At 38.9% G+C, this 25,747-nt stretch overlaps 2 protein-coding genes across 2 annotated transcripts; one reads left to right on the top strand and one right to left on the bottom strand.

Annotated features, from left to right (window-relative positions):
- The first annotated feature begins 7,884 nt into the window (after nt 1-7,884).
- LOC100587920 (olfactory receptor 4E2) lies at nt 7,885-8,826 on the top strand. Its single transcript, XM_003260932.1, has one exon. The coding sequence runs from the start codon at nt 7,885-7,887 to the stop codon at nt 8,824-8,826; it is 942 nt and encodes a 313-aa protein (XP_003260980.1).
- Nucleotides 8,827-12,901: 4,075 nt separating this feature from the next.
- On the bottom strand, nt 12,902-13,997 carry LOC100596951 (olfactory receptor 4E1). Its single transcript, XM_003260940.2, has one exon. The coding sequence runs from the start codon at nt 13,917-13,919 to the stop codon at nt 12,972-12,974; it is 948 nt and encodes a 315-aa protein (XP_003260988.1). The 5' UTR covers nt 13,920-13,997; the 3' UTR covers nt 12,902-12,971.
- Between the last annotated feature and the right edge of the window lie 11,750 nt (nt 13,998-25,747).

Here is a 25,747-nt window from a genome sequence, read left to right as displayed (position 1 = left end):
ATACCTAGAACAGTGCCTGGAATATAGCAGACACTCACACATGATTATAGGATGAATGTTGAATGTTGAAAAGATGAAGTCTTTTTTACTGGCAGATGGCCATCCAGTCTTCGTTTGTAAGAGCAAGGAAGTCCTTATGCAGCAAACCTGTGCTCTGAAAGTCAGCATACAGATTAGTTTTGGGCTGTTCTGGAGAAGATTTGGAGGACTACAGGTGAGCCGTGGTAGCTCTGCTCCTCTGGGATTTCCTACCCAGGGTCACTCTTTGGGACATAACTCACCGTGACTACATCATTGTAATGTATGGAGTTGTGATGTTAAATGCTTTCTTTCTTTCTTCCTTTCTTCCTTCCTTTCTTTCCTTCCTTCCTTCCTTCCTTCCTTCCTTCCTTCCTTCCTTCCTTCCTTCCTTCCTTCCTTCCTTCCTTTTTTTGACGGAGTTTTGCTCTTGTTGCCCAGGCTGGAGTGCAATGGTGGCACAATCGCAGCTCACTGAAACCCCTACCTCCCGGGTTCAAGCGATTCTCCTGCCTCAGCCTCTCGAGTAGCTGGGATTATAGGCACGCGCCACCACGCCCAGCTAATTTTGTATTTTTAGTACAGATGGGGCTTCTCCATGTTGGCCAGGCTGGTCTCAAACTCCCAACCCCAGGTGATCCGCCCCCTCGGCCTCCCAAAGTGCTGGGATTATAGGCATAAGCCACTGCACCCAGCCTCTAAATGCTTTCTATGTATGCAGAAGCAAGGACATCATTTTGTTCTTCCCTAAACAACCTTCAGCTCTAAGACTTTCACAGCAGTTTTTTTTCTCTCAGAGATTTCTTTCCCAGTTTTAGTTGGTAACTGAGTAGATGGTCTCCTCATATATGGTGAAGAATCAGATCTTCAAAAAATCAACTAAATTTAATATGCTGAAAGAGATTTAGGAGTTAACCCAACTCAGCTCTCTGCAGCCAACTATTGAGTAATAGAAAGGCCGAGGGACAGGAGGATTGGGACAGAATTCCAATCTTGCCATGCAACAGCTGGGAAAGCCACAGAACACCTCTGAAGCTTACCTGCATCCCATTTTATTAGGGAGATGAACCTGTTAAAGGTTACAGCGTGTTCCTATGAACTTCTGCCTTGTCTCTTCTTTAGAGTTTAAGCCCTGGCATTCAATCAGTCTAGGCAGTTCTCTTATATCAGGTCCATCTAAGCGAGACCTTGGAAGCTCTGGATTTTACAAATCCATTTGAGGCCAACACGATAATGGTCTACTGTGAAGGAAAATCATGTTCCTTTTGGCAAAAGGAGACTTCTCTAAGTAACACTTCTCTAAGTGTGTCCTTGCCAAGGATTGAGCCTTTAGTGCTGAAAGAGAGATCAGGTAGAAACAGAGAAGAGGCAGAGAAAGATAGGGTTGGAGGTATCATTGATGAAAAGTAAAGATGAGTAGGCTGAAACTGGGGTCAGGGAGTAGAGGTCACTGATCTCTGGAAAGTCACGATACTCTTCAGATGTGCGATTTCAAAAAGGGGAAAGTTGTTGCTGTCTACATTGTGGAACTGCTGTGGGAACTCTAGAGATCTTGGAAGAAAGGTTAAAAAGATAGACAAAGAGCAGAAAGGGGTGGATTTCACTGACCTTCAGTTTTTTTTAAAATGAAGAATTCTAATATACACAGTACACAATACACAATACTGACGTCTAGTGGGGATTCTGGTGCTTTTGGTTCAATTGCCCCTTTGTAGATAAGACTTCTGCTGATTGCCTTAAAATGGGTAATTATTTTGATGTACAGATCAACCTCCCTCCAAATTTTTGGATTTTTCATAATTCTTACCTGTAGTGTTACTTTAAAAATCTCTTTAAAAATTTTATTTTATTTATTTTATTTTTAGACAGGGTCTTGATCTGTTGCCCAGGCTGGTGTGCAGTGGCATGATCATAGCTCACTGCAGCCTCAAACTCCTGGGCTTAAATGTTTCTCCTGCCTCAGTCTCTGGAGTAGCCAGGACTATAGACATGTGCCACCACACTCAGCTAATTTTAAAATTTTTGTAGAGATGCAGTGTCACTATGTTGTCCAGGCTGGTCATGAACTCCTGGCTTCAAGCAATCCTCCTGCCTCAGCCTCCCAAAGTGCTGGGAGGCTGAGGCAGGAAGATTGCTTTGTCCTACTTTTAAAATATTAAAAAAATTAATTGAATAAGTATTCAGTGAGTTCTTCCTTTATGCCAGTTACTTTGCTCCGTGGATAGAAAAATGAATGAGGTATTTCCCTTCCTTCAGGGAGTGCATAGTCGGATCTTATTGCTACTTACAACCCACTTTATGTTTTTTTCTTTTAGTTCAATCTATGGAACCAAAGCAGCATGGCACATGGTTAAGAATGTAGGCTCTGAAAAATTCAAATTCCATTTTAGCCAGTTGCTGAGTGACCATGAGTGAATTATTTAATCTTGCAAATAATTTGGGAAGCAATTTGATAATAACATATTTTGGGGTATAATCTTTAAGCTAGTAAACTCATTTCTAGTAATCTATTCCTAACAGAATAATATATTAGAGAAGTTATAATCATTCAAAAATATTTATTGAGCAACTACTATGTTCTATATACTTTCCTAGATAATTTGGATGACTCATGAGCAAAACAAAGATCCCTGTCCTTTTGGAATTTATATTCTAGCAGCAGGAGAAAGAAAATAATAAACAATAGACTAAATAGGTGAATTATATAGTATGTTAGAAGGTGATCAGTGCTTTCAAAAAATAAAAAAGGTAGATCAGGATAAAGGCGATCAGGAGTGCTGTAATTCTGGGTGAGTTTTAGTTTTATATATGTTCATCAGCATAAACCTTGTTAAGAAGGTGATGTTTGAGCAAAGACATCAAGGGGGTGAGGGAGTTAATTATGCCAGTGGTCCCCAACCTTTTTGGCACCAGGGACCAGTTTCATGGAAGACACATTTTTTCCATGGACTGGGGGTGGGGGGGATTGGTTTCAGGATAAAATTGTTTCACCTACACCATCAGGCATTAGATTCTCACAAGGAGTGCACCATCTAGATCCCTCGCATGCGCAGTTCACAGTAGGGTTTGCGATTGAGAATCTAATGCCAAGGTTGATCTGACAGGAGGCAGAGCTCAGGCAGTGATGCTGAAGCGCTCACCTCCTGCTGTGCAGCCTGGTACCCATCTGTGGCCCAGGTGTTGGGGACCCCAGAATTATGAGATATCTGGGGGAAGAGATTCCAAACAGAGGAAGCAGCCAGTGCAATGGCCCCAGAGTGGGACTGTGTTTTGAGTATTTGAGGAATACCAAGGAGGACAACGTGATTGGAGCTGAAAGGAAGAGTGGTAGGAGACAAGGTCAGAGAGGAAATGGGAAGTTGTGTCACTGAGGGCTTTGCAGACCAAGGTAAAGACTTCACTTATAATGTGTGAACAGGGAGCCATCGAAAGTCTTTGAATTAGTGAAATGATTTAATCTGATCTTTTTTTTTTTTTTTAGAGATGGCATCTCACTGTGTTGCCTAGGCAGATCTTGAACTCCTGGACTTAAGTGATAGATCCTCAACTTCAGCCTCTTGAGTATTTGGGACTACAGGCACGTGTCGCTGCACCCAGCTTGACCTATATTTTAATAGGATTTCTCACTGTAATGTTGAGAACAGATTGTACCATTATTTTTAATAGTGAGAAATTAGAAACATCATAAATGGCCACAAAGGATGGACTGGGTACATACATTCGAATGCATATATGTGATGAAATGCCATTTGGTTATACACTTATGATATAATACTGAGTGAAAAGTAGAATATAAAATTATATGTTTATAATACAATTGGAACAAATTAAAGATAACAGCAGTAGGATAAGAACAAGCTATGGGTATTCTTCTCACTTGCTTTTCCCTATGCATGCTCTTAATACTTTGTTTTAAAACAAAGTAACCCATGCTTATTACACAAACTTGAACAATTATGAACTATAATGTAAAAATTAATAAAATCCTATCATTTCCTTCAATTCCGTACTTCTAGAGGTAACTAATGTTAAAATTGATGTGCGTTCTTCAACATCTATCTTGTGTCCTTCTAGGAATAAATATATACAAACATAATTCATGAATATGTATATATGTTTGAATATGTATAAATATTAATACGTTGAAGCATATGCACATACATATATGCATAAATATATATGCATACACACAAATCTTTTTTGATTTCTTTCTTCCTTTGTTCATTCATTCCTTTGTCCCTCCCTTCTCACTCCCTTCTTTCCTTCGAGGTTCATAATATATTCGTAATAGGTTCTTTTGCTTAACAATATGTTATTGACATTCCATGAATTAGTATATTGTAATCTTGGCTGCACACTGGAATCTCCAAGGAGCATTAATAGTGCTGATGGGTCCAATTCTCAGAAATTCTGAATTGATTGTTCGGCTTGAGGCCTGGGTATCAAAATTTATAAAACTTCCTTAAGTGGTTCTAATGTGCAGCCACATTGAGAACCACTGCCTTAGGTTATACATCTAGATCCAACTCATTATTATTATTATTCTTAATAGCTCATAGTATTCCATATTGTGGCTGTGCTAAAATGTGTTTATCTAGTCCTCTATTGAGAAACATTCAGTTTGTTTCCAGTATGTTACTCTACTAAAAAGTCTTAAAATATGTATCTTTAGTTCTTCAGTTACTGGTTTCTTTATTTCTACAAAATACAGTCCTATAAGTAAAGTTCCTAGGTTCAGAGGTATGAGTGTTTAAAATTTTAATTGACACTGCTAGATTATTTTCCAAAAAGATCTCAATAATACCTACTTCTAGTAGCAGTGTTAAGAGTACTCCTTTCCTTATGTCTTTGTTAATCTGATGAATGACAAAAAGTATTTGATTTTCTTTTTAATCTATTACTAATTGGGCATATTTTTATTCATACTTATTTGTCATTGGCACTTCTTTTTCTGTGACTTAAGTATATTCTTTGCTCATTTTTAATTGAGTCGTTTGTCTTTTCTTATCAAGTTTTAAGAGATGTTGGATAACAGGAGTATTCTTTTTTGGTTATCTACGTTACAATATTTTCTTCAAGTCTACTTTTTTTTTGATAATTTATATGGCACTATATATTTTGTTATTATTATTATTTTTTCAGACAGAGTCTTTCTCTGTCGCCCAGGCTGGAGTGCAGTGGTGCGATCTTGGCTCACTGCAGCCTCCACCTCCCTGGTTCAGTTCAAGCAATTCTCCTGCCTCAGCCCCCTGAGTAGCTGGGATTACAGGCACGCACCACCACACCTGGCTAATTTTTGTATTTTTAGTAGAGATGAGGTTTCACCATATTGGTCATGCTGGTCTTGAACTCCTGACCTTGTGATCCACCTGCCTTGGCCTCCCAAAGTGCTAGGATTACAGGCATGAGCCACCACGCCTGGCTGGCATTATATATTTTAAATTATTGAGAAAGTTTAACGTGCTTTATCTCATTTTTATTCATTATGTTTAATATTTTTTCATGTTGGTAGGCCTGTGTCACTATTGTTCCTGATGTAGGCCCTGTGAACTATTGTTCCTGATGGAAACCGCTAATGTAAGCCTCACATTATTTTAAATAATACTATAGTTAATAGTTCCTTGCATTTAGCTTTTTTCATAATTTGAATGCTTACAAGTGAAATAATTGGATCAAGAATATAAATTATTTTTGTGGCTTGTGACAATTATTTCCCAACTGTTATAGTTTTTGGCCAGCCATCAGTATAAAAAGTTAGGGTAATATAACTTTAGTATTTATACAATAATATCATATTACAGAATTTAAAGAAGTAAGTTTCTTAAGTATTTTCTTAGCTCCATTGTAAAGGAAGCCTTGAGTTCTTTTTCAGGCTGCCTAAGAAGTTAGGTTCAGTTCAAGTAAACATTTTTTTTGCATACCCATTGTGTACAAGGCACCTACTAAGTGCTGCAAAAGATAAGTCCCGTGTGGTTACTACTCTCAAAAAAATTTTAGGCCGGGCGCGGTGGCTCACGCCTGTAATCCCAGCACTTTGGGAGGCCGAGGCTGGCAGATCATGAGGTCAGGAGATCGAGACCATCCTGGCTAACACGGTGAAACCCCGTCTCTACTAAAAATACAAAAGAATTAGCTGGGTGTGGTGGTGGAAGCCTGTAGTCCCAGCTACTCAGGAGGCTGAGGTAGAAGAATGGTGTGAACCCGGGAGGTGAGACCGCGCCACTGCACTCCAGCCTGGGCGACAGAGCAAGACTCCGTCTCGAAGAAAAAAAATTTTTTTTTGATTTAGTGGAGAGCAAAAACGAACATCTTATTTTACTTTATTTTACAGGTCAAGGACCATAAAAGAAGCCTGAAAGGGAATAGATAGGCTTTGACTGGGTCAGGAAAGTTTTCTTAAAGGTAGTGTTCTTTGAAATAGTCAAAGACAAAGTGAAGGATGAATAGTATTTTTTTCTTCAACCTTTAAGTTCGTGGATACGTGTGCAGGATGTGCAGTTTTGTTACACAGGTAAACATGTGGCATGGTGGTTTACAGCACAGATCATCAGATATTAAGCCCAGACCTCCACAGATGTAGAGTGTGTTCATGTGTTCTCATTATTCAGCTCCCACTCATAAATGGGAACATGTGATGTTTGGTTTTCTGTTCCTGCATTAGTTTGCTGAAGATAATGGCTTCCAAGTCTATCCATGTCCCTGCAAAGGACATGATCTTGTTCCTTTTTATGGCTGCATAATATTCCATGGTGTTATGTACCACATTTTCTTTATTCATTCTATTGTTGATGGGCATTTAGGCTGATTCCATGACTTTGCTATTGTAAACAGTGCTGCAATGAACATACATGTACATGTACCTTTATAATTGAATGATTTATTTTCCTTTGGGTATATACCCAGTAATGGGATTGCTGGGTCAAATGGTATTTCTGGTTCTGGATCTTTGAGGAATCGCCACACTGTCTTCCACAATGGTTGAACTAATTTACAGTCCCATCGACAGTGTAAAAGTGTCCCTTTTCCTCCACAACCTCACCAACATCTGTTCTTCTGTTGTTTTTTGACTTTTTCAATAGCCAATGGTATCTCATTGTGGTTTGGATTTGCATTTCTCTAATGATCAGTAATGTTGAGCTTTTTTTCTTGTTTGTTGGCCACATAAATGTCTTCTTTTGAGAAGTGTCTGTTCATGTCCTTTGCCCATTTTTAATGGAGTTGTTTGTATATTAATAGTCAACAATGAGGTGAGGAGAGTACACTTGAATAGAGTGTATGTTTTCTGAGCAGAGGGAAAAGAAAAAGTAAAGACAAAGATTTTGGAAAGTAAGTAGGTGGAGGTAGGATGCCTGGAGGACAGTGGCTTGCTTGGCTGGAGAGAAGAATTAATTGGGAAAATAAAAGGACACTCACATTGAAACAATAAAAATGTGCTGCAGACTGTTGCAGGCTTTGAATGTATATTCAATTTGATAGGAAGAGTCAAATTATTTAGTTGGAAGTTGTATTGGAATATTAGCTTAATGTTATCAGTGCTTTAGTTTGAAGTGAAAAGAGCCAAGTAACTAATGAGTAAGGGTTTTGGGCATTTATTTATTCTTGTAAAGGCTCACTGATCTCATCTGCAAGGCAGAAACAACTGATTCCTGTGCCAGGGGGTGGTTGTGTTTAAACAGAAGTGCCTGGCATGTCTCCTGGTAAGTAGTGGGTATACTGTAACAACTATTGTTAAATTGATTTCATAAGCTATATGCTCTGATGATAAATAAGCAATTCAGATAAGAATACAAAGTCATTTCAATTAGTTCTATTCCTATAATAATAAAACTAAATTAGCTTTCGTTTTTCTCCCCCTAAGCTCATTGAATGGACAGTCTAAACCAAACAAGAGTGACTGAATTTGTCTTCTTGGGACTCACTGATAACTGGGTGCTGGAGATGCTGTTTTTCATGGCATTCTCAGCCATTTATGTGCTAACGCTTTCGGGGAACATTCTCATCATCATTGCCACAGTCTTTACTCCGCGTCTCCATACCCCTATGTATTTCTTCCTGAGCAATCTTTCCTTTATTGATATCTGCCACTCATCTGTCACTGTGCCTAAGATGTTGGAGGGTTTGCTTTTAGAGAGAAAGACCATTTCCTTTGACAACTGCATCACACAGCTCTTCTTCCTACATCTCTTTGCCTGTGCTGAGATCTTTCTGCTGATCATTATGGCGTACGATTGTTACGTGGCTATCTGCACTCCACTCCACTACCCCAATGTGATGAACATGAGAGTCTGTATACAGCTTGTCTTTGTTCTCTGGTTGGGGGGTACTGTTCACTCACTAGGGCAGACCTTCTTGACTATTCGTCTACCTTACTGTGGCCCCAACACTATTGACAGCTACTTCTGTGATGTGCCTCTTGTTATCAAGCTGGCCTGCACAGATACATACCTCACGGGAATACTGATTGTGTCCAATAGTGGAACCATCTCCCTCTCCTGTTTCTTGGCTGTGGTCACCTCCTATACGGTCATCCTGGTTTCTCTTCGAAAACACTCAGCTGAAGGGCGCCAGAAAGCCCTGTCTACCTGCTCGGCCCACTTCATGGTGGTTGCCCTCTTCTTTGGGCCATGTATCTTCATCTATACTCGGCCAGACACCAGCTTCTCCATTGACAAGGTGGTGTCTGTCTTCTACACAGTGGTCACCCCTTTGCTGAATCCCTTCATTTACACCTTGAGGAATGAGGAGGTAAACAGTGCCATGAAGCAGCTCAGGCAGAAACGAGTTTTTTTTACGAAATCATATACATAATGGGCATTGGGATTGCAGACATAATTGCAGCCACATCCTTAATGAAAGAGCAAAAGTAAAGAGTCAAGATCAACTTATATAACTTGGTAAATTAGGTAAAATGGCATGGAGCAGGTCAGATTTCTGCTCATTAAAGATAAGAACTTATTCTGTTCATTAAATATAAGAACTTATTAACTTATTTAAATAAAGCAAAAGATCATAGTGGAAGTTATAAGGAAAAATAACCTGGGAAAGTTTAAAGACAGCTTTTGATTTCATCAGTAAAAGAATACAATTTGGGGAACTCAGTTCAGTCTCAGTTTCAGGAGCAGGTAGAGTGAGAATTGACTCTCTTGATTTATACTATTCTGTGGGCTATTGCCTCTGGGAAGCTATACATCATTCCTGTGATTTATACATTATAGTATTTTTAATCTTGCTTTCCAATATATTTTCAGGTGTATAAATAAGCCTTTACTTATCTATATTGAATTAAACTTTTGTTGCTTTTGAATGTAATTCTCTCATGTCTAGATCTATTTTGTACTTTTTTTTTGAGACAGGAATTTTTTGTACTATTCCTGCAACTTTCTGTAAGTCTGAAATTATTGTCAAAATAAAAAGTTAAAACAAAACAAAACTATACACCCACCAGAATAGTAAAAATTAAAAAGGTAGAAAATACCAAGTGTTTTTTTTTTTTTTTCTAATTACTCTGTTGCCCAGGCTGGAGTGCAGTGGCGCCATCTCAGCTCACTGCAACCTCCACCTCCTGGTTTAAGTGATTCTCCTGCCTCAGCCTCCTGAATAGCTGGGACTATAGGTGCGTGCCATCATGCCTGGCTAATTTTTGTATTTTTAGTAGAGATGGGGTTTTACCACGTTGGCCAGGCTGGTCTCAAAACTCCTGAGTTCAAGCCACCCGCCCCTCTCAGCTGATCGTTAACTACTATCACTCATTGGGCTGAAGTATATCAGTTCATTGTGGAATGGGCAAGTCCATATGAAGAGGGATCCATGACAAATTTCTTAGGTAATGATGATGATATTCTGTGACTAAAATGAGTAGGATTAGCTGTAAATAAAGATCCTATAGATGGTCAGAGAGCTACCATACAATATCAACTTTAATGGAGCTAATGGAATGAAATGAAATATAGTTAATCATAAAAATATTAAGTATAAATATGTTTCCTTGCTTATTCTGAAAAAAATTATAATTAATTGGGGTCTTTGTCACTATTTTCCACATGGTCTGTCAACTTATAGAAATAATACTTGAGTGTTCTGGAGAACTGGAGAGCAGACAACATAGCCATCCACACATTACAGACATACACAATACGGAGTGAGTGACCCACTAACTCTAACTAAAGGGTAATACACGATTACCTTTTAGTAATCGAAAGGACAAAGAATCAGAAGCAGTCTATTCATTAAACTGAGAGGTGCTCATGAAAATATCTAAATATCATTACTTCAAGTTGACAAACAAGGGTAGAATATGGTCAGCCCCCTATAATTCTCATATAAAACTTGAGTCATAGTAAGAGTTTTAGATATCTATGTTGAAATGAAGTCCAGATATCACTACTATGTACATGTTAAAAACTTAGAAAACTGATCTAATTATGCCTCTAGTTTCTGGACTTTTATGTGCATAGGTATTCATACTCATTAGTATCTCTTATGCAGAAATAAATTCCCACTGTCTCATTTGTTTATTTGTATTATGGCACTATTGATTACTTTATTGTATAGAACATGGTTGTAACCTGAAGAATTCAATTGTTGAATACAAAGTTGCTGAGAAGATTTCTATATTAATAAATAATGATTCCTCTCTCCTGTTAAAGTAAGTAAACCACAGAGCCAAGCGTCAAGATCTTTTATTTTTGTTCTTTAAGACTCTCTATTTATTTAGTGAGTAATTAAATACATTTTTATCTTGTCTCTGAGTCTGAAAAGCTTTTTTCTGTAAAACAGAGACAAATGTTTTATTTTTACCTCCCCAGAGAGTTGTAAAAATTAGTGTTACTAAAAATGGGTAGTGTCAGAAATTTTGCTTGCTACTATGAAAAAAATAAGCAAACATCACATCATTGTTCCGTTATAGTTTTACCAGCTACAATCTTAATGACTACCTTGAAGCATTGTCTTGTTGACAGACAATATGACAATTTTGCACGTGTTCCTCTGTATGGCTGATTCCTGCACAAGCAGTTCTATTTGGGCTCATTGGAAAGACATTTAGATATTTCTCCTTATTGTCCGCCATTGCCTATAATAAAAGGGCATTTATTTTACATCAATTTTATAATTCTTAAATTCAGCTCAATTATTCCACCAAGTTCAAATAAACATCATTTTATACCTTCCAGGGAGTTATCTTTGGGAAAGAAACTATTAATTATTACATTTGTCTGTTGGAAGTTGACTTATGATACCCAGAAAGCCCTACAGAATGCCTTTAAAATCATGCCTCTCTATAACTGAAATGGCTTGTGTCACTTGAATATCCTTCCTAACATATTTCCTAGCAAATAAAAATTTTCCTCCTAAAAATCATGATGCAGACCTTGTGGCTCACAGGTTTATTGATCATACACTCACTGAGTGCCTAGGAAATCCCAGCTGCATTTAAGCATGCCTTTCTTAGTGATGGAGTGAGAACAAACTGATGATTTCCAATGTGTCATGCTCTTTTGTAAACATGAATATGAGATGCCATTATCTGGGATATCCTCTTCATATCCCAGTTGACTCACCACATTCCATTCTGCTACACTATGTGCCACCACAGTGAGATTTAAGATGTTGGTTTATAGACCACAGTTTATCCAACTTGGTGTTTTCTACCACGTTTCTGCCAAGTTGTTTTCTAAGTATTTATTACTAAATACTTAACAGTCATCCATTGCTCTAAGAACAATATTGGATGCTATTGTTTAGTTGAGTGAATTCTCTACATAATAACTAAAATAATTTTATTAAAACATAAATTATTTCATGCCACACCTGTGCTTAAATCATTCTGGTGCCTTCTTATTGTACTGGTAAAGACTCTAAACTTCTTGAGAGTATATAGAAAGATTCTTTTTAGCTCTCTGATATCACTGTCTTGCCACTCTCTGCCTTATAGTCTAAGCTGTAATCACACTGATCATTTACTTCCTTGAACAAGCCAAGTTCTTTCCCAGCATAGATCTTTGCACCGGCCATTTCCCCTGCCTGGAATGTCCATCACCTCTCTTTTCTTATGGCTGGCTCCTTTTAATCTTAAATGTAACTTCCTCAGAGAGGCCATCCTTGACCATTTAATCTAAAGCAAGTCTCTTCCATACTCTCTAACAGCGCCCTGCTGTTTTATAGCATTTATCACAATCTGTAGTTAAAATTTATTTGTTCATACTTTTGTTTTCTATTTTCATTAGACCCTAAACTCCATGAAGGAAGGACTATATGTATGTCTTATTTATGGCTATAAACCTAGTATCTGATATTTAATAAGTGCTCAGTAAATATTTGTCAAATGAATGAACAGTAAGATATCCCCATTTCATTGCTCTGATGGCAGATTTTGCCTAGATACTTGAGAGTGTCAGTAAACTTCACCTGTTCAAAGTCTTCTTTCTCTGCAAAAGTCATGTGGAAGCTCACTTCATCTGCTTCACTAGTGTTTGCTAAGCTGTTTATATAAGCATCTGAGTGAATGATGCAGGCAAGGGCTGCCCAGAAATCTGAAGGTTTGTTTAGACCTTGGTTATCACTCCAACAGAAAAGCAGAAAGAGGCAGGATATGTCGTGAAAACAGCTTGAGTTTGTGTTGATACACTTGGGTTCGCATGCTGCCTTCATTGTTTTCTAGCTGAGTGACTTTGGGCATGTTATTTGCTCTCCTCAAGCTTTAATTTCTTCATGTACAAACAAGAGTAATAATATCTACCTTTCAAAGTTGTGAGAATTAAGTAAATGCACAGTGCCTAGAATAATTTCCAGCACAGAGAAGATATTAATAACCACAACAATTGCTATGACTGTCAGATATTGGACCAAGGATAATTTTATAAGTCACATAGTCTGATAAATATGGTATGTAACTTATTCTTTGCAAGGCATTTCTTTAATTTGGAGCACCACGTATCCTAAGGACGTAGACATTTTCATTTTTCTTCTTTCCTCTCTTTTCTCCCCACTAACTTGTTCAAGGCACTCTTCATTTCTTCATTCCTAAGGGTATAGATAATGGGGTTCAGCAGGGGGGTGACTGCAGTGAAAAACACAGATACTACCTTGTCCTCTGGGAGGCTGGTGGATGGGCGAGAATAGATGAAGATGCAGTGTCCCAGGAACAGTGTAACTACGGTGAGATGGGCTGCACAGGTGGACAGGGCCTTCCGCTTGCCCTTGGAGATCTGCTGCCTCAGACTCACCAGGATGACTGTGTAGGACACCACCAGGACCACAAAACAGACCACGGAGATCAGTCCACTGTTGGAGACAATGAGGATCTCAATGACATGGGTGTCAGTGCAGGCCAGTTTGATCACCTGAGGTACATCACAGAAGAAGTTGTCAATCTCATCAGGACCACAGTAGGGCAGCTTGATGGTGAGGGAGGTGAGGGCTGTGGAGTGGATGGTCCCTCCTGTCCAGAGGGCCACAGTCAGCAGCACACATACCTTCCAGTTCATCACTATCATGTATTGCAGGGGTTTACAAATGGCCACATACCGATCATAGGCCATGACGGTGAGGAGGAAGATCTCTGTGCAGGCAAAGAGGTGCAGGAAGAACATCTGGGTCACACAGGCATCAAAAGAGATGAGCTTTTCCTCTGACCAGGTGTCTCTCAGCATCTTGGGGACAGTGACAGTGGAGTGGCAGACATCAATAAAGGACAGGTTGCTGAGGAAGAAATACATGGGGGTATGGAGCCGGTGGTCATAGATAATAGTTATGACAATGAGAATGTTCCCAATCAGTGTCAGGACATAAAAAATGAGGAACATGGAAAACATAGCTATCTGTGCCTTCTGATTTACAGATAAACCTCTAAGCCGAAAATATGTCACTAAAGAAGTTCTATTGAGTAGGACGGCCTCTTCCATTCTCTTTGTTAGACAACCTGTAAAGAATTAGAAAAAAAGTCTAATATAACATTTAGTATCGGCATCAATCATTTGGTCATTTAATTTCTTGTGTGTTTATGCCTTTTCTCTCCATCTAGAATTTATGGTAAAATATCTTGCATTTCTTTTAAAAATCTCCATTAACATCTTACGTCGTGATACAACCATAGTAGGTACTTAACATACACATTTGGAATAATAAAATAGAGAATCGTCATTCATTAAGAGATATAAAACAATCTTGAAGAGGGAGAGGAGAGAGGGAAAGACCAAACAAGTTATTTCTCCCTTTATGTATTAAGATACCAATGCTTAGATTTAAGTTATGGATTTTTACAGGAGAAGAAGTTAAGATTCTCTTTAACTCAAATACATAATTTGTTCAAGGCTACACAAATCTGGTCCCTGAACATAGGCTTTTTTTAAATAGGCCTGTAGACTGCACTTTTCATCAACCCAAACCACTTGCTCAGCTGTTGGCTTTGCCATGGGGCTCTGAGACTATAATTTCCACGATAAAACTTTCAGAGGGCAGAAGCTTTGTACCAAGCTACTGGACAATTGGCAATGTGGCTGTGATGTTCTTGAACAATTATTTGGAGAAGGCAGGATAAAACCCTGGAAGTCTTGGAAAATGTGGAAGTTGACCTCTCCTCCACCCCTCAGCTGAGGGCAGACTTATTCTTAAACTGGGAGTCAAGATCCAAGCCTAATAGCATTACTGTCTTGATTAGATTACTCTAGCTCTTTTCAAAGTCCCGTTCTGTTGTCTGACTTACTGGCCCACAAGCGAAACGAAAATAGTTATTTTCTTTTAAATTAGCCTATGACTCAAGCACCACTATTTTTTAAAATAACGAGTATATGCATTATAGCCACAGGATTTTAGTCCTTAAAGGGACTTGAGAGTTGACATAATCTATTTTTTTTTCATTTTACAAATAGAGAAAATGAGGCACAGAGAGGCAAATCAACTGGTCCAACGTTACGTGGAACAGGAGTCACAGCTGGGTCTAGAGCTCAGGTCTCCTGACTCTTGTTTCAGGCTTTCTCCGCTCTACCGCCACTCTCATCTAATTTTTGTGGTAGTTGGTAGAATCAGGGAGTGAAGCAGAATATGTCTTAGTGGCCTCTCTCTTCCTCTCCTTGGTGTCCTGAGTCAGATTGTGGGGCAGGGTTAGCGGGACTATGAGGAATCTCTCTTTTCTAGCTTTCCTCCTTCATGCTGCTGCCCTGACACACACAGCCTTCCAGGGGTGGCCCACCCAAGGAAGCTGTCTCTCTTGGTTGCTTGGGCCCCATGATCCTTGCTACTTCCTTCCTATCATGAGTGACTACTGGAGATTTATATCAGTGTATATCATCCCTTAAGATCAGGCTCCCTGGCAGACTAATGAGTCAACCCCACACTCCTTGTGAAAATAGGCTAGAGAAGGCTCTTTATCTCCTCTTAGCTCTCTCTTTCTCCTCAGTTATGTCCTATACCTTATCATGCTGGCCTTCTGAGATAGCAGCCCTTTTTGTTGTCCATGTCAGAGGAATGACTAATAGTAGTGTCAAACCGAGGAACCGGAAAAGCAATTCTGTGGCAAAGAAGATATTTTTGGGGCTAGAGAAGTCTTTCAGTTAACACTTGAAAATTAAACTCACTGTGTCCAGTGTTTGGATTAATATCTACAGCAGCATCTAAAGATAATCGTAGATTAATTTTACTGTTTAGAAATTTTTCTTCGAGTATTCATTTGAAGCTTTTGCTCCAAGAAGTGATTTTAAGTGTTACTGATTTACACTTGTTTTCATGGTTGCAAAATTCAAAGCCGAAGAGCTGACCAAGAATGGGGCTAGGATTTTATTCAGTATGGGAAATTTCACCTGCACAGACTGAAAAGCATGTGCAGATCAAGAACTATGTCTGAAATGAAGGCTTCTGTTCTCTCCTCATAGAATATAAATATAGGTTTTAAACTAAACCTTTTCCGTAATTATCATTTTTTTCTATTTCTGTGGAGCCACAGGAAAAAAATGCTTTGGAAAATGAAGCTGTGTTCAACTGCAGTAGAAAGAATATGGTGCACAAGAAGAAAACCTAGTGTTTATTGCATATATTTCAGGGAAATGGGGAAAGATGATTAAGAACAAAAATAAAATCCAACTAAAATATCTATAAAAGTCACCTGGGTTGTTTCTGATGCTCTTATTACCTCCAAAAGTAACAGAAGTGTCAGTCCTGCACTTTCAATATCAAGACTTTTATCTTCCAGTAGAAATAACAACTTATTTGAAGTTGGACAAGTCAGATAACCCCCATTTACCTTGCTTTTTCCAATAAGAAAGGTGAGAGCCCTTGAAGTTCCCTCCTTAGGTCTTGTTCACAGTTTTGGTGATGTCACAGTAGATGTATTTGGTGATATTTTCTGGTGAAAGGTACTAATTCAGGCTGTCTGTAAAAATCACACTTTTGTAGCTTTATTATTATCATATTTTTCAATATGTCAAAATATGTAACTGCAGCAAGATTTTCTAGGATTGGTTTCCAGTTAACAGAAAATGTAGTACAGAAATAATATATATTTTTTCACTTTTCCAGATTGTAGTGGTGAGTAGAGGAGATTAAAAGCCACAATCAAGCCCGGGCAACATGGCGAAACCCCGTCTCTACAAAAAATACAAAAAATTAGCTGGGCATGTTGGCTTACACCTGTGGTTCCAGCTGCTCAGGAGGCTGAGGCAGGAGGATTTCTTGAACCCAGGAGGTCAAGGCTGCAGTGAGCCATGATTTTACCACTGCACTCCAACCTGAGCAACACAGTGACCCTGTCCAAAAAAAAAAAAAAAAAAAAAAAAAGCCACTTTTGCAGGCCCTTCAGGTTTATTAGGACACTTCTAACACAAAACTTGATCTAATTATTCAGAAAACCAGCGTGGCAGAAGCATCCTATTTCCTTTGCTGCACACTGTTTAGGTGCAAGTTTTGTATTGTTAGTTTCGGGTGGATTATTCCACCTTCAAGTACTGAAGGGGAATCTGTAGAGAAAGAAGCACTGGCAGCTGTAGTGTTGCTGTTGTTCTACCTGTATTATATAGGCTTTATGTCCTTGGGAACTTTCAAGCAATGACATCAGCTTGCCCTACTCACTAGTTAAGAAAAGTTAATTCCGTGGGGAATGAAGTTACAGACTTTGCAATAATCACCAAGAGTGAGAAAACAGTACTTAAATATCTAAATCTTTAGGATGTATTTATATTTGGTTAAATTAACTACTATTTAGTGACTGCCTATTATGTGCTAAGTATTACATAATAGGCTTTCCTGTTTTCTTATTTAACTCATATAAAAATGCAGAGATGAGAGAAGGGTAATGAAGTTAAGATTTTAGTCAGCTCTCTGACAGAGAGATTAAGTGCTTTGACTCCAGAGCAGATTGGGTGCAAATTCCGATGTCCTAGATGTGTTAATTGGAGCAAGTTATTTAGCTTCTATGGTCCTTAGATTTTCCATCCATCAAGCATGAATAGTAATAGTAAAACTTTTTAGAACTCTTGAAATCTTTGTAAAGCATGTAGTTCTTAGCATGTTACCTATATTAATATATTAAATGTAATTCAAACAAACAAACAAACAAACAAAAAAACAGCTGACCATCACTACCAGTCAACATTTTTGGCTTCATTTTTTCATTATTTTGGATAACAGTGAAAATTTAGAGCCTCTTGTTCCAATTCTCTTTTTGCTTTCTCTCTTTAGATATATGAGCTTGGTTGTTTAAATTGGTGAAAGAAGACCCCAAAGAAGAGGTATGAAGATTCTACTTTCAGTTTGAATTTCAAGACTGAATAGTTTTGTGGGATGGTTAGGATATCTTAAATAAAGGGTATGGAGCATAAAATAAATCTTATAGCCAACTCTCCATGTGACAGTGTGTAGAAGAGAAGATGGTAATAAGAGTGAACATATAAGAAGTTACAGAAAATGCTTTCTCCTAAGGCCTTGTGGCTTGGGCTTCTTTTCACTAGTTTTCTTGTTTGATTCATTATCACTGATAAAAGTCCGGACTTGGCTATAGTGAAGAACCTGTAGCTTACAGAACTTTACAGATATTGCTACTTGGTCACTGTGGGACTTGTATTGTCACTGTAACAGCCTTGGAAATCAGGGGACACATTAAGAAGAGGGATATGCTGGCTATACTAATTATCTGTTAAAACAAAGGAAATATGGCCTGAGAAGGACTCTGTACTTCTATATTTGAGTCCTTGTGGATGACTTGTAACCTAGCTTAATAGGCAGACAAGATTGAAAACCTAACTTAGGAGTATGCACCTGTAACAATAGCTGAGTTTTGGCCAATCCCAGCGGCCAAACTTCAACCACTCATAGACTGCTAAGTGTTCAGACTGTGTTCAAATAAGGCAAATGTCAACCTGGTGCACCAATCCAGCTGTTCTATACCTCACTTCTGATTTCTGTACTTCATTTCCCCTTTTCTTTTGTCTATAAATCTTCTTCCACCATGTAGCTGTGCTAGAGTCTCTCTGAATCTGCTGTGATTCTGGGGGCTGCCTGATTTGCGAATGATACTTTGCTCAGTTAAACTTCTTTAAATTTAATTTGGCTGAAGTTTTCTTTTAACAAATGGTGTCAGAAATGGGATCTGAGTAGATCTTCTAACAACCTCCAAAATCGCTGAGTGAACAAGCAAGGTCCCTGATGAACGTATTTGTGTCCTTTGATGTCTCAGAATGGCTGGGGATTGTGGTAAGTTCTCTCTCAGATTTCGGAGCTCCACAGATTTATGTTTTGAGCCCTTCAAGTTTCTTTGAGCAAATTTCTGATCCAAACTGGGTTAGAAAGTCATGACAGAAACTGGACGGGTTGAGGATCAAATTTGATCAGGTAATTAACCAGCTTGGATCCAGTTAGAAACCTCTTACATCTGACTGGGTCAGAAAGAAACTGGTAGTAAGAGGTAATATTGCAGGGGTTATACAATTTTGCTTTTAAAAATTCACAGGGATTTTTGTGTTCTACCCCTTTGTTTCATTTTTCTTGCACACTTAGGTAGGAAAGATCATTGGATCATTGGCTAAGTTAATCAATGGAACCTAGAGCCACGCCAATATTTTAGGTAAAAATGGGATCCTCAATTTCTGAAAAACTGAGTTCCTTCCAGCTTATACATTATACAAACATATACATTCCTGCCAGCTTATACATTAGGCCTGGGAAGCAGCAAGGTCTTACAGAAATGGTGAAATATTGCTAAAGATAACTTACAGTGGAATGTTCAGAATAAACAACATAGAAGTGCATTTAAAAATGAGGGCTCCTCTGTGGTGGCTCATGCCTGCAATCCCAGCACTTTGGGAGGCTGAGGCAGGCAGATCACGAGGTCAGGAGATCGAGACCATGGTGAAACCCCAACTTTACTAAAAATACAACTCTACTAAAAATACAAAGAATTAGCCAGGCGCAGTGGCAGGTGCCTGTAGTCCCAGCTACTCGGGAGGCTGAGGCAGGAGAATGGCGTGAACCTGAGAGGAGGAGCTTGCATGAGCCAAGATCGTGCCACTGCACTCCAGCCTGGGCGTCTTGGTTAAAAATGGATTAAAGGTGACAGGGCTCAACCAGGGGCAAGTTTGAGCCTTGCCAGTTCGACATTGCAGGCTAAGCAAAGTGGCTAATGTCTATGTTTTGTCACATGTATTTTTCTCTGTCCAGAATGCCAAATGTTAATTTGGTTACCCCATGCAACCATCTCACACCAGTTAGAATGGCGATCATTAAAAAGTCAGGAAACAGGTCCATCTCACACCAGTTAGAATGGCCATCATTAAAAAGTCAGGAAACAACAGGTGCTGGAGAGGATGTGGAGAAATAGGAACACTTTTACACTGTTGGTGGGACTGTAAACTAGTTCAACCATTGTGGAAGTCAGTGTGGCGATTCCTCAGGGAGCTAGAACTAGAAATACCATTTGACCCAGCCATCCCATTACTGGGTATATACCCAAAGGACTACAAATCATGCTGCTATAAAGACACATGCACACGTATGTTTATTGCAGCACTATTCACAATAGCAAAGAGTTGGAACCAACCCAAATGTCCAACAACGATAGACTGGATTAAGAAAATGTGGCACATATACACCATGGAATACTATGCAGCCATAAAAAATGATGAGTTCATGTCCTTTGTAGGGACATGGATGAAACTGGAAAACATCATTCTCAGTAAACTATCACAAGGACAAAAAACCAAACACTGCATGTTCTCACTTATAGGTGGGAATTGAACAATGAGAATTCATGGACACAGAAGGGGAACATCACACTCCAGGACTGTTGTGGGTTGCGGGGAGGGGGGAGGTGGGAGGGACAGCATTAGGAGATATACCTAATGCTAAATGACGAGTTAATGGGTGCAGCAAACCAACATGGCACATGGATACATATGTAACAAACCTGCACATTGTGCACATGTACCCTAAAACCTGAAGTATAGTAATAAAAAAAAAGAAATAGAGCCTAAGGAAAAAAAAAAAGAAACTTCTAGAGTATAATAGGAATTGTGTATTAAAGTTATCCTCACCCAGGAAGACCAGGTTTCTGTAGTTCTCTGACATCACATCCTTATATAAATTCTGCTCTGCAGTGTCAGGCATTGCCACTCCTCCAGAGAGAATTCTATGGTCATATCCTTAAATGTCAATGGTCCCTGGAAAACATATATAGAGAGATAGGCATATAGTTACCAAGTGGCCATGGGCAGACTTTTAAATTTGACCTCAAAGTGAAATGAGAAAGAGAAGAGGTTCTGACTTATAGGAATAACTGAAATTATTCAATAAAAAATTTTCAACACAGAAAAGAAAAAAAGAAAAAAAATTTGGGGTGATACCAGTAAATGCAATATGAATTAAATGTGTTGTGACCTTCCGTCTGAGCCCTTCCATCCCCCACAGAAGAGGACAGGAAATCAACAGAGCTTGCATGCTCCTGGTGGGACCATCATTCTGTTTTTCACAATAAACTGCTGAAACCAGACCTTAAGAGGAAGCTACAATTAGATCTCATCACCTACCCACCCGCTTTCAAAAGACACCAATCAGGTTAATTCCCTCAAGCTATGTATGCCTGTTTATTCCAGTGTTCATGGTATCTTTGAACCTTCAGATCACCCTTATGGACTCTTATCTCCATAAAGCTTGGTACTTTCTTTTTTTTTTTTTTCTTTTTTATTATACTTTAGGGTTTTAGGGTACATGTGCACAATGTGCAGGTTTGTTACATATGTATCCATGTGCCATGTTGATTTCCTGCACCCATTAACTCGTCATTCAGCATTAGGTGTATCTCCTAATGCTGTCCCTCCCCCCTCCCCCCACCCCACAACAGTCCCCGGAGTGTGATGATCCCCTTCCTGTGTCCATGAGTTCTCATTGTTCAATTCCCACCTATGAGTGAGAACATGCGGTGTTTGGTTTTTTGTCCTTGTGATAGTTTACTGAGAATGATGTTTTCCAGTTTCATCCATGTCCCTACAAAGGACATGAACTCATCATTTTTTATGGCTGCATAGTATTCCATGGTGTATATGTGCCACATTTTCTTAATCCAGTCTATCGTTGTTGGACATTTGGGTTGGTTCCAACTCTTTGCTATTGTGAATAGTGCCGCAATAAACATACGTGTGCATGTGTCTTTATAGCAGCATGATTTATAGTCCTTTGGGTATATACCCAGTAATGGGATGGCTGGGTCAAATGGTATTTCTAGTTCTAGCTCCCTGAGGAATCGCCACACTGACTTCCACAATGGTTGAACTAGTTTACAGTCCCACCAACAGTGTAAAAGTGTTCCTATTTCTCCACATCCTCTCCAGCACCTGTTGTTTCCTGATTTTTTACTGATGGCCATTCTAATTGGTGTGAGATGGTATCTCACTGTGGTTTTGATTTGCATTTCTCTGATGGCCAGTGATGATGAGCATTTCTTCATGTGTTTTTTGGCTGCATAAATGTCTTCTTTTGAGAAGTGTCTGTTCATGTCCTCTGCCCACTTTTTGATGGGGTTGTTTGTTTTTTTCTTGTAAATTTGTTTGAGTTCATTGTAGATTCTGGATATTAGCCCTTTGTCAGATGAGTAGGTTGCAAAAATTTTCTTCCATTCTGTAGGTTGCCTGTTCACTCTGATGATAGTTTCTTTTGCTGTGCAGAAGCTCTTTAGTTTAATGAGATCCCATTTGTCGATTTTGGCTTTTGTTGCCATTGCTTTTGGTGTTTTAGACATGAAGTCCTTGCCCATGCCTATGTCCTGAATGGTATTGCCTAGGTTTTCTTGTAGGATCTTAATGGTTTTAGGTCTAACATATAAGTCTTTAATCCATCTTGAATTAATTTTTGTATAAGGTGTAAGGAAGGGATCCAGTTTCAGCTTTCTACATATGGCTAGCCAGTTTTCCCAGCACCATTTATTAAATAGGGAATCCTTTCCCCATTTCTTGTTTTTGTCAGGTTTGTCAAAGATCAGATAGTTGTAGATATGCAGCATCATTTCTGAGGGCTCTGTTCTGTTCCATTGATCTATGTCTCTGTTGTGGTACCAGTACCATGCTGTTTTGGTTACTGTAGCCTTGTGGTATAGTTTAAAGTCAGGTAGCGTGATGCCTCCAGCTTTGTTCTTTTGGCTTAGGATTGACTTGGCGATGCGGGCTCTTTTTTGGTTCCATATGAACTTTAAAGTAGTTTTTTCCAATTCTGTGAAGAAAGTCATTGGTAGCTTGATGGGGATGGCATTGAATCTATAAATTACCTTGGGCAGTATGGCCATTTTCACGATATTGATTCTTCCAACCCATGAGCATGGAATGTTCTTCCATTTGTTTGTATCCTCTTTTATTTCATTGAGCAGTGGTTTGTAGTTCTCCTTGAAGAGGTCCTTCACATCCCTTGTAAGTTGGATTCCTAGGTATTTTATTCTCTTTGAAGCAATTGTGAATGGGAGTTCACTCATGATTTGGCTCTCTGTTTGTCTGTGATTGGTGTACAAGAATGCTTGTGATTTTTGTACATTAATTTTGTATCCTGAGACTTTGCTGAAGTTGCTAATCAGCTTAAGGAGATTTTGGGCTGAGACAATGGGGTTTTCTAGATATACAATCATGTCATCTGCAAACAGGGACAATTTGACTTCCTCTTTTCCTAATTGAATACCTTTATTTCCTTCTCCTGCCTGATTGCTCTGGCCAGAACTTCCAGCACTATGTTGAATAGGAGCGGTGAGAGAGGGCATCCCTGTCTTGTGCCAGTTTTCAGAGGGAATGCTTCCAGTTTTTGCCCATTCAGTATGATATTGGCTGTGGATTTGTCATAAATAGCTCTTATTATTTTGAGATACGTCCCATCAATACCTAATTTATTGAGAGTTTTTAGCATGAAGGGTTGTTGAATTTTGTCAAAGGCCTTTTCTGCATCTATTGAGATAATCATGTGGTTTTTGTCTTTGGTTCTGTTTATATGCTGGATTACATTTATTGATTTGCGTATGTTGAACCAGCCTTGCATCCCAGGGATGAAGCCCACTTGATCATGGTGGATAAGCTTTTTGATGTGCTGCTGGATTCGGTTTGCCAGTATTTTATTGAGGATTTTTGCATCAATGTTCATCAAGGATATTGGTCTGAAATTCTCTTTTTTGGTTAAGTCTCTGCCAGGTTTTGGTATCAGGACGATGCTGGCTTCGTAAAATGTGTTAGGGAGGATTCCCTCTTTTTCTATCGATTGGAATAGTTTCAGAAGGAATGGTACCAGTTCTTCCTTGTATCTCTGGTAGAATTCAGCTGTGAATCCATCAGGTCCTGGACTCTTTTTGGTTGGTAAGCTATTGATTATTGCCACAATTTCAGAACCTGTTATTGGTCTATTCAGAGATTCAACTTCTTCCTGGTTTAGTCTTGGGAGGGTGTATTTGTCGAGGAATTTATCCATTTCTTCTAGATTTTCTAGTTTATTTGCATAGAGGTGTTTGTAGTATTCTCTGATGGTAGATTGTATTTCTGTGGGATTGGTGGTGATATCCCCTTTTTCGTTTTTTATTGCATCTATTTGATTCTTCTCTCTTTTCTTCTTTATTAGTCTTGCTAGCGGTCCATCAATTTTGTTGATCCTTTCAAAAAACCAGCTCCTGGATTCATTAATTTTTTGAAGGGTTTTTTTGTGTCTCTATTTCCTTCAGTTCTGCTCTGATTTTAGTTATTTCTAGCCTTCTGCTAGCTTTTGAATGTGTTTGCTCTTGCTTTTCTAGTTCTTTTAATTGTGATGTTAGGGTGTCAATTTTGGATCTTTCCTGCTTTCTCTTGTGGGCATTTAGTGCTATAAATTTCCCTCTACACACTGCTTTGAACGTGTCCCAGAGATTCTGGTATGTTGTGTCTTTGTTCTCGTTGGCTTCAAAGAACATCTTTATTTCTGCCTTCATTTCATTATGTACCCAATAGTCATTCAGGAGCAGGTTGTTCAGTTTCCATGTAGTTGAGCAGTTTTGAGTGAGTTTCTTAATCCTGAGTTCTAGTTTGATTGCACTGTGGTCTGAGAGACAGTTTGTTATAATTTCTGTTCTTTTACATTTGCTGAGGAGAGCTTTACTTCCAACTATGTGGTCAATTTTGGAATAGGTGTGGTGTGGTGCTGAAAAAAATGTATATTCTGTTGACTTGGGGTGGAGAGTTCTGTAGATGTCTATTAGGTCCACTTTATGTAGAGCTGAGTTCAATTCCTGAATATCCTTGTTAACTTTCTGTCTCGTTGATCTGTCTAATGCTGACAGTGGGGTGTTAAAATCTCCCATTATTATTGTGTGGGAGTTTAAGTCCCTTTGTAGGTCACTCAGACTTGCTTTATGAATCTGGGTGCTCCTGTGTTGGGTGCATATATATTTAGGATAGTTAGCTCTTCTTGTTGAATTGATCCTTACCATTATGTAATGGCCTTCTTTGTCTCTTTTGATCTTTGTTGGTTTAAAGTCTATTTTATCAGAGACTAGGATTGCAACCCCTGCCTTTTTTTGATTTCCAGTTGCTTGATAGATCTTCCTCCATCCCTTTATTTTGAGTCTATGTGTGTCTCTGCACATGAGATGGGTTTCCTGAATACAGCACACTGATGGGTCCTGACTCCTTATCCAGTTTGCCAGTCTGTGTCTTTTGGTTGGAGCATTTAGCCCATTTACATTTAACGTTAATATTGTTATGTGTGAATCTGATCCTGTCATTATGATGTTAGTTGGTTATTTTGCTCGTTAGTTGCTATAGTTTCTTCCTAGCCTCGATGGTCTTTACAGTTTGGCATGTTTTTGCAGTGGCTGGTGCCGGTCGTTCCTTTCCATGTTTAGTGCTTCCTTCAGGAGCTCTTTTAGGGCAGGCCTGGTGGTGACAAAATCACTCAGTGTTTGCTTATCTGTAAAGTATTTTATTTCTCCTTCACTTATGAAGCTTAGTTTGGCGGGATAGGAAATTCTGGGTTGAAAATTCTTTTCTTTAAGAATGGTGAATATCGGCCCCCACTCTCTTCTGGCTTGTAGAGTTTCTGCTGAGAGATCAGCTGTTAGTCTGATGGGCTTCCCTTTGTGGGTAACCCGACCTTTCTCTCTGGCTGCCCTTAACATTTTTTCCTTCATTTCAACTTTGGTGAATCTGACAATTATGTGTCTTGGAGTTGCCCTTCTCGAGGAGTATCTCTGTGGCATTCTCTGTATTTCCTGAATCTGAATGCTGGCCTGCCTTGCTAGATTGGGGAAGTTCTCCTGGAT

The sequence above is a fragment of the Nomascus leucogenys genome, chromosome 22a (genome assembly GCF_006542625.1).
Source record: "Nomascus leucogenys isolate Asia chromosome 22a, Asia_NLE_v1, whole genome shotgun sequence".
Classification (NCBI taxonomy): Eukaryota; Metazoa; Chordata; class Mammalia; order Primates; family Hylobatidae; genus Nomascus; species Nomascus leucogenys.
Note: the sequence above shows the minus strand (reverse complement) of the source record. Positions and strands in the feature narration are given on the sequence as shown.

What these genes read in the sequence shown, in the direction of transcription:
- LOC100587920 (XM_003260932.1), top strand. Translation starts at nt 7,885, where the DNA reads ATGGACAGTCTAAACCAAACAAGAGTGACTGAATTTGTCTTCTTGGGA.
- LOC100596951 (XM_003260940.2), bottom strand. Translation starts at nt 13,919, where the DNA reads ATGGAAGAGGCCGTCCTACTCAATAGAACTTCTTTAGTGACATATTTT.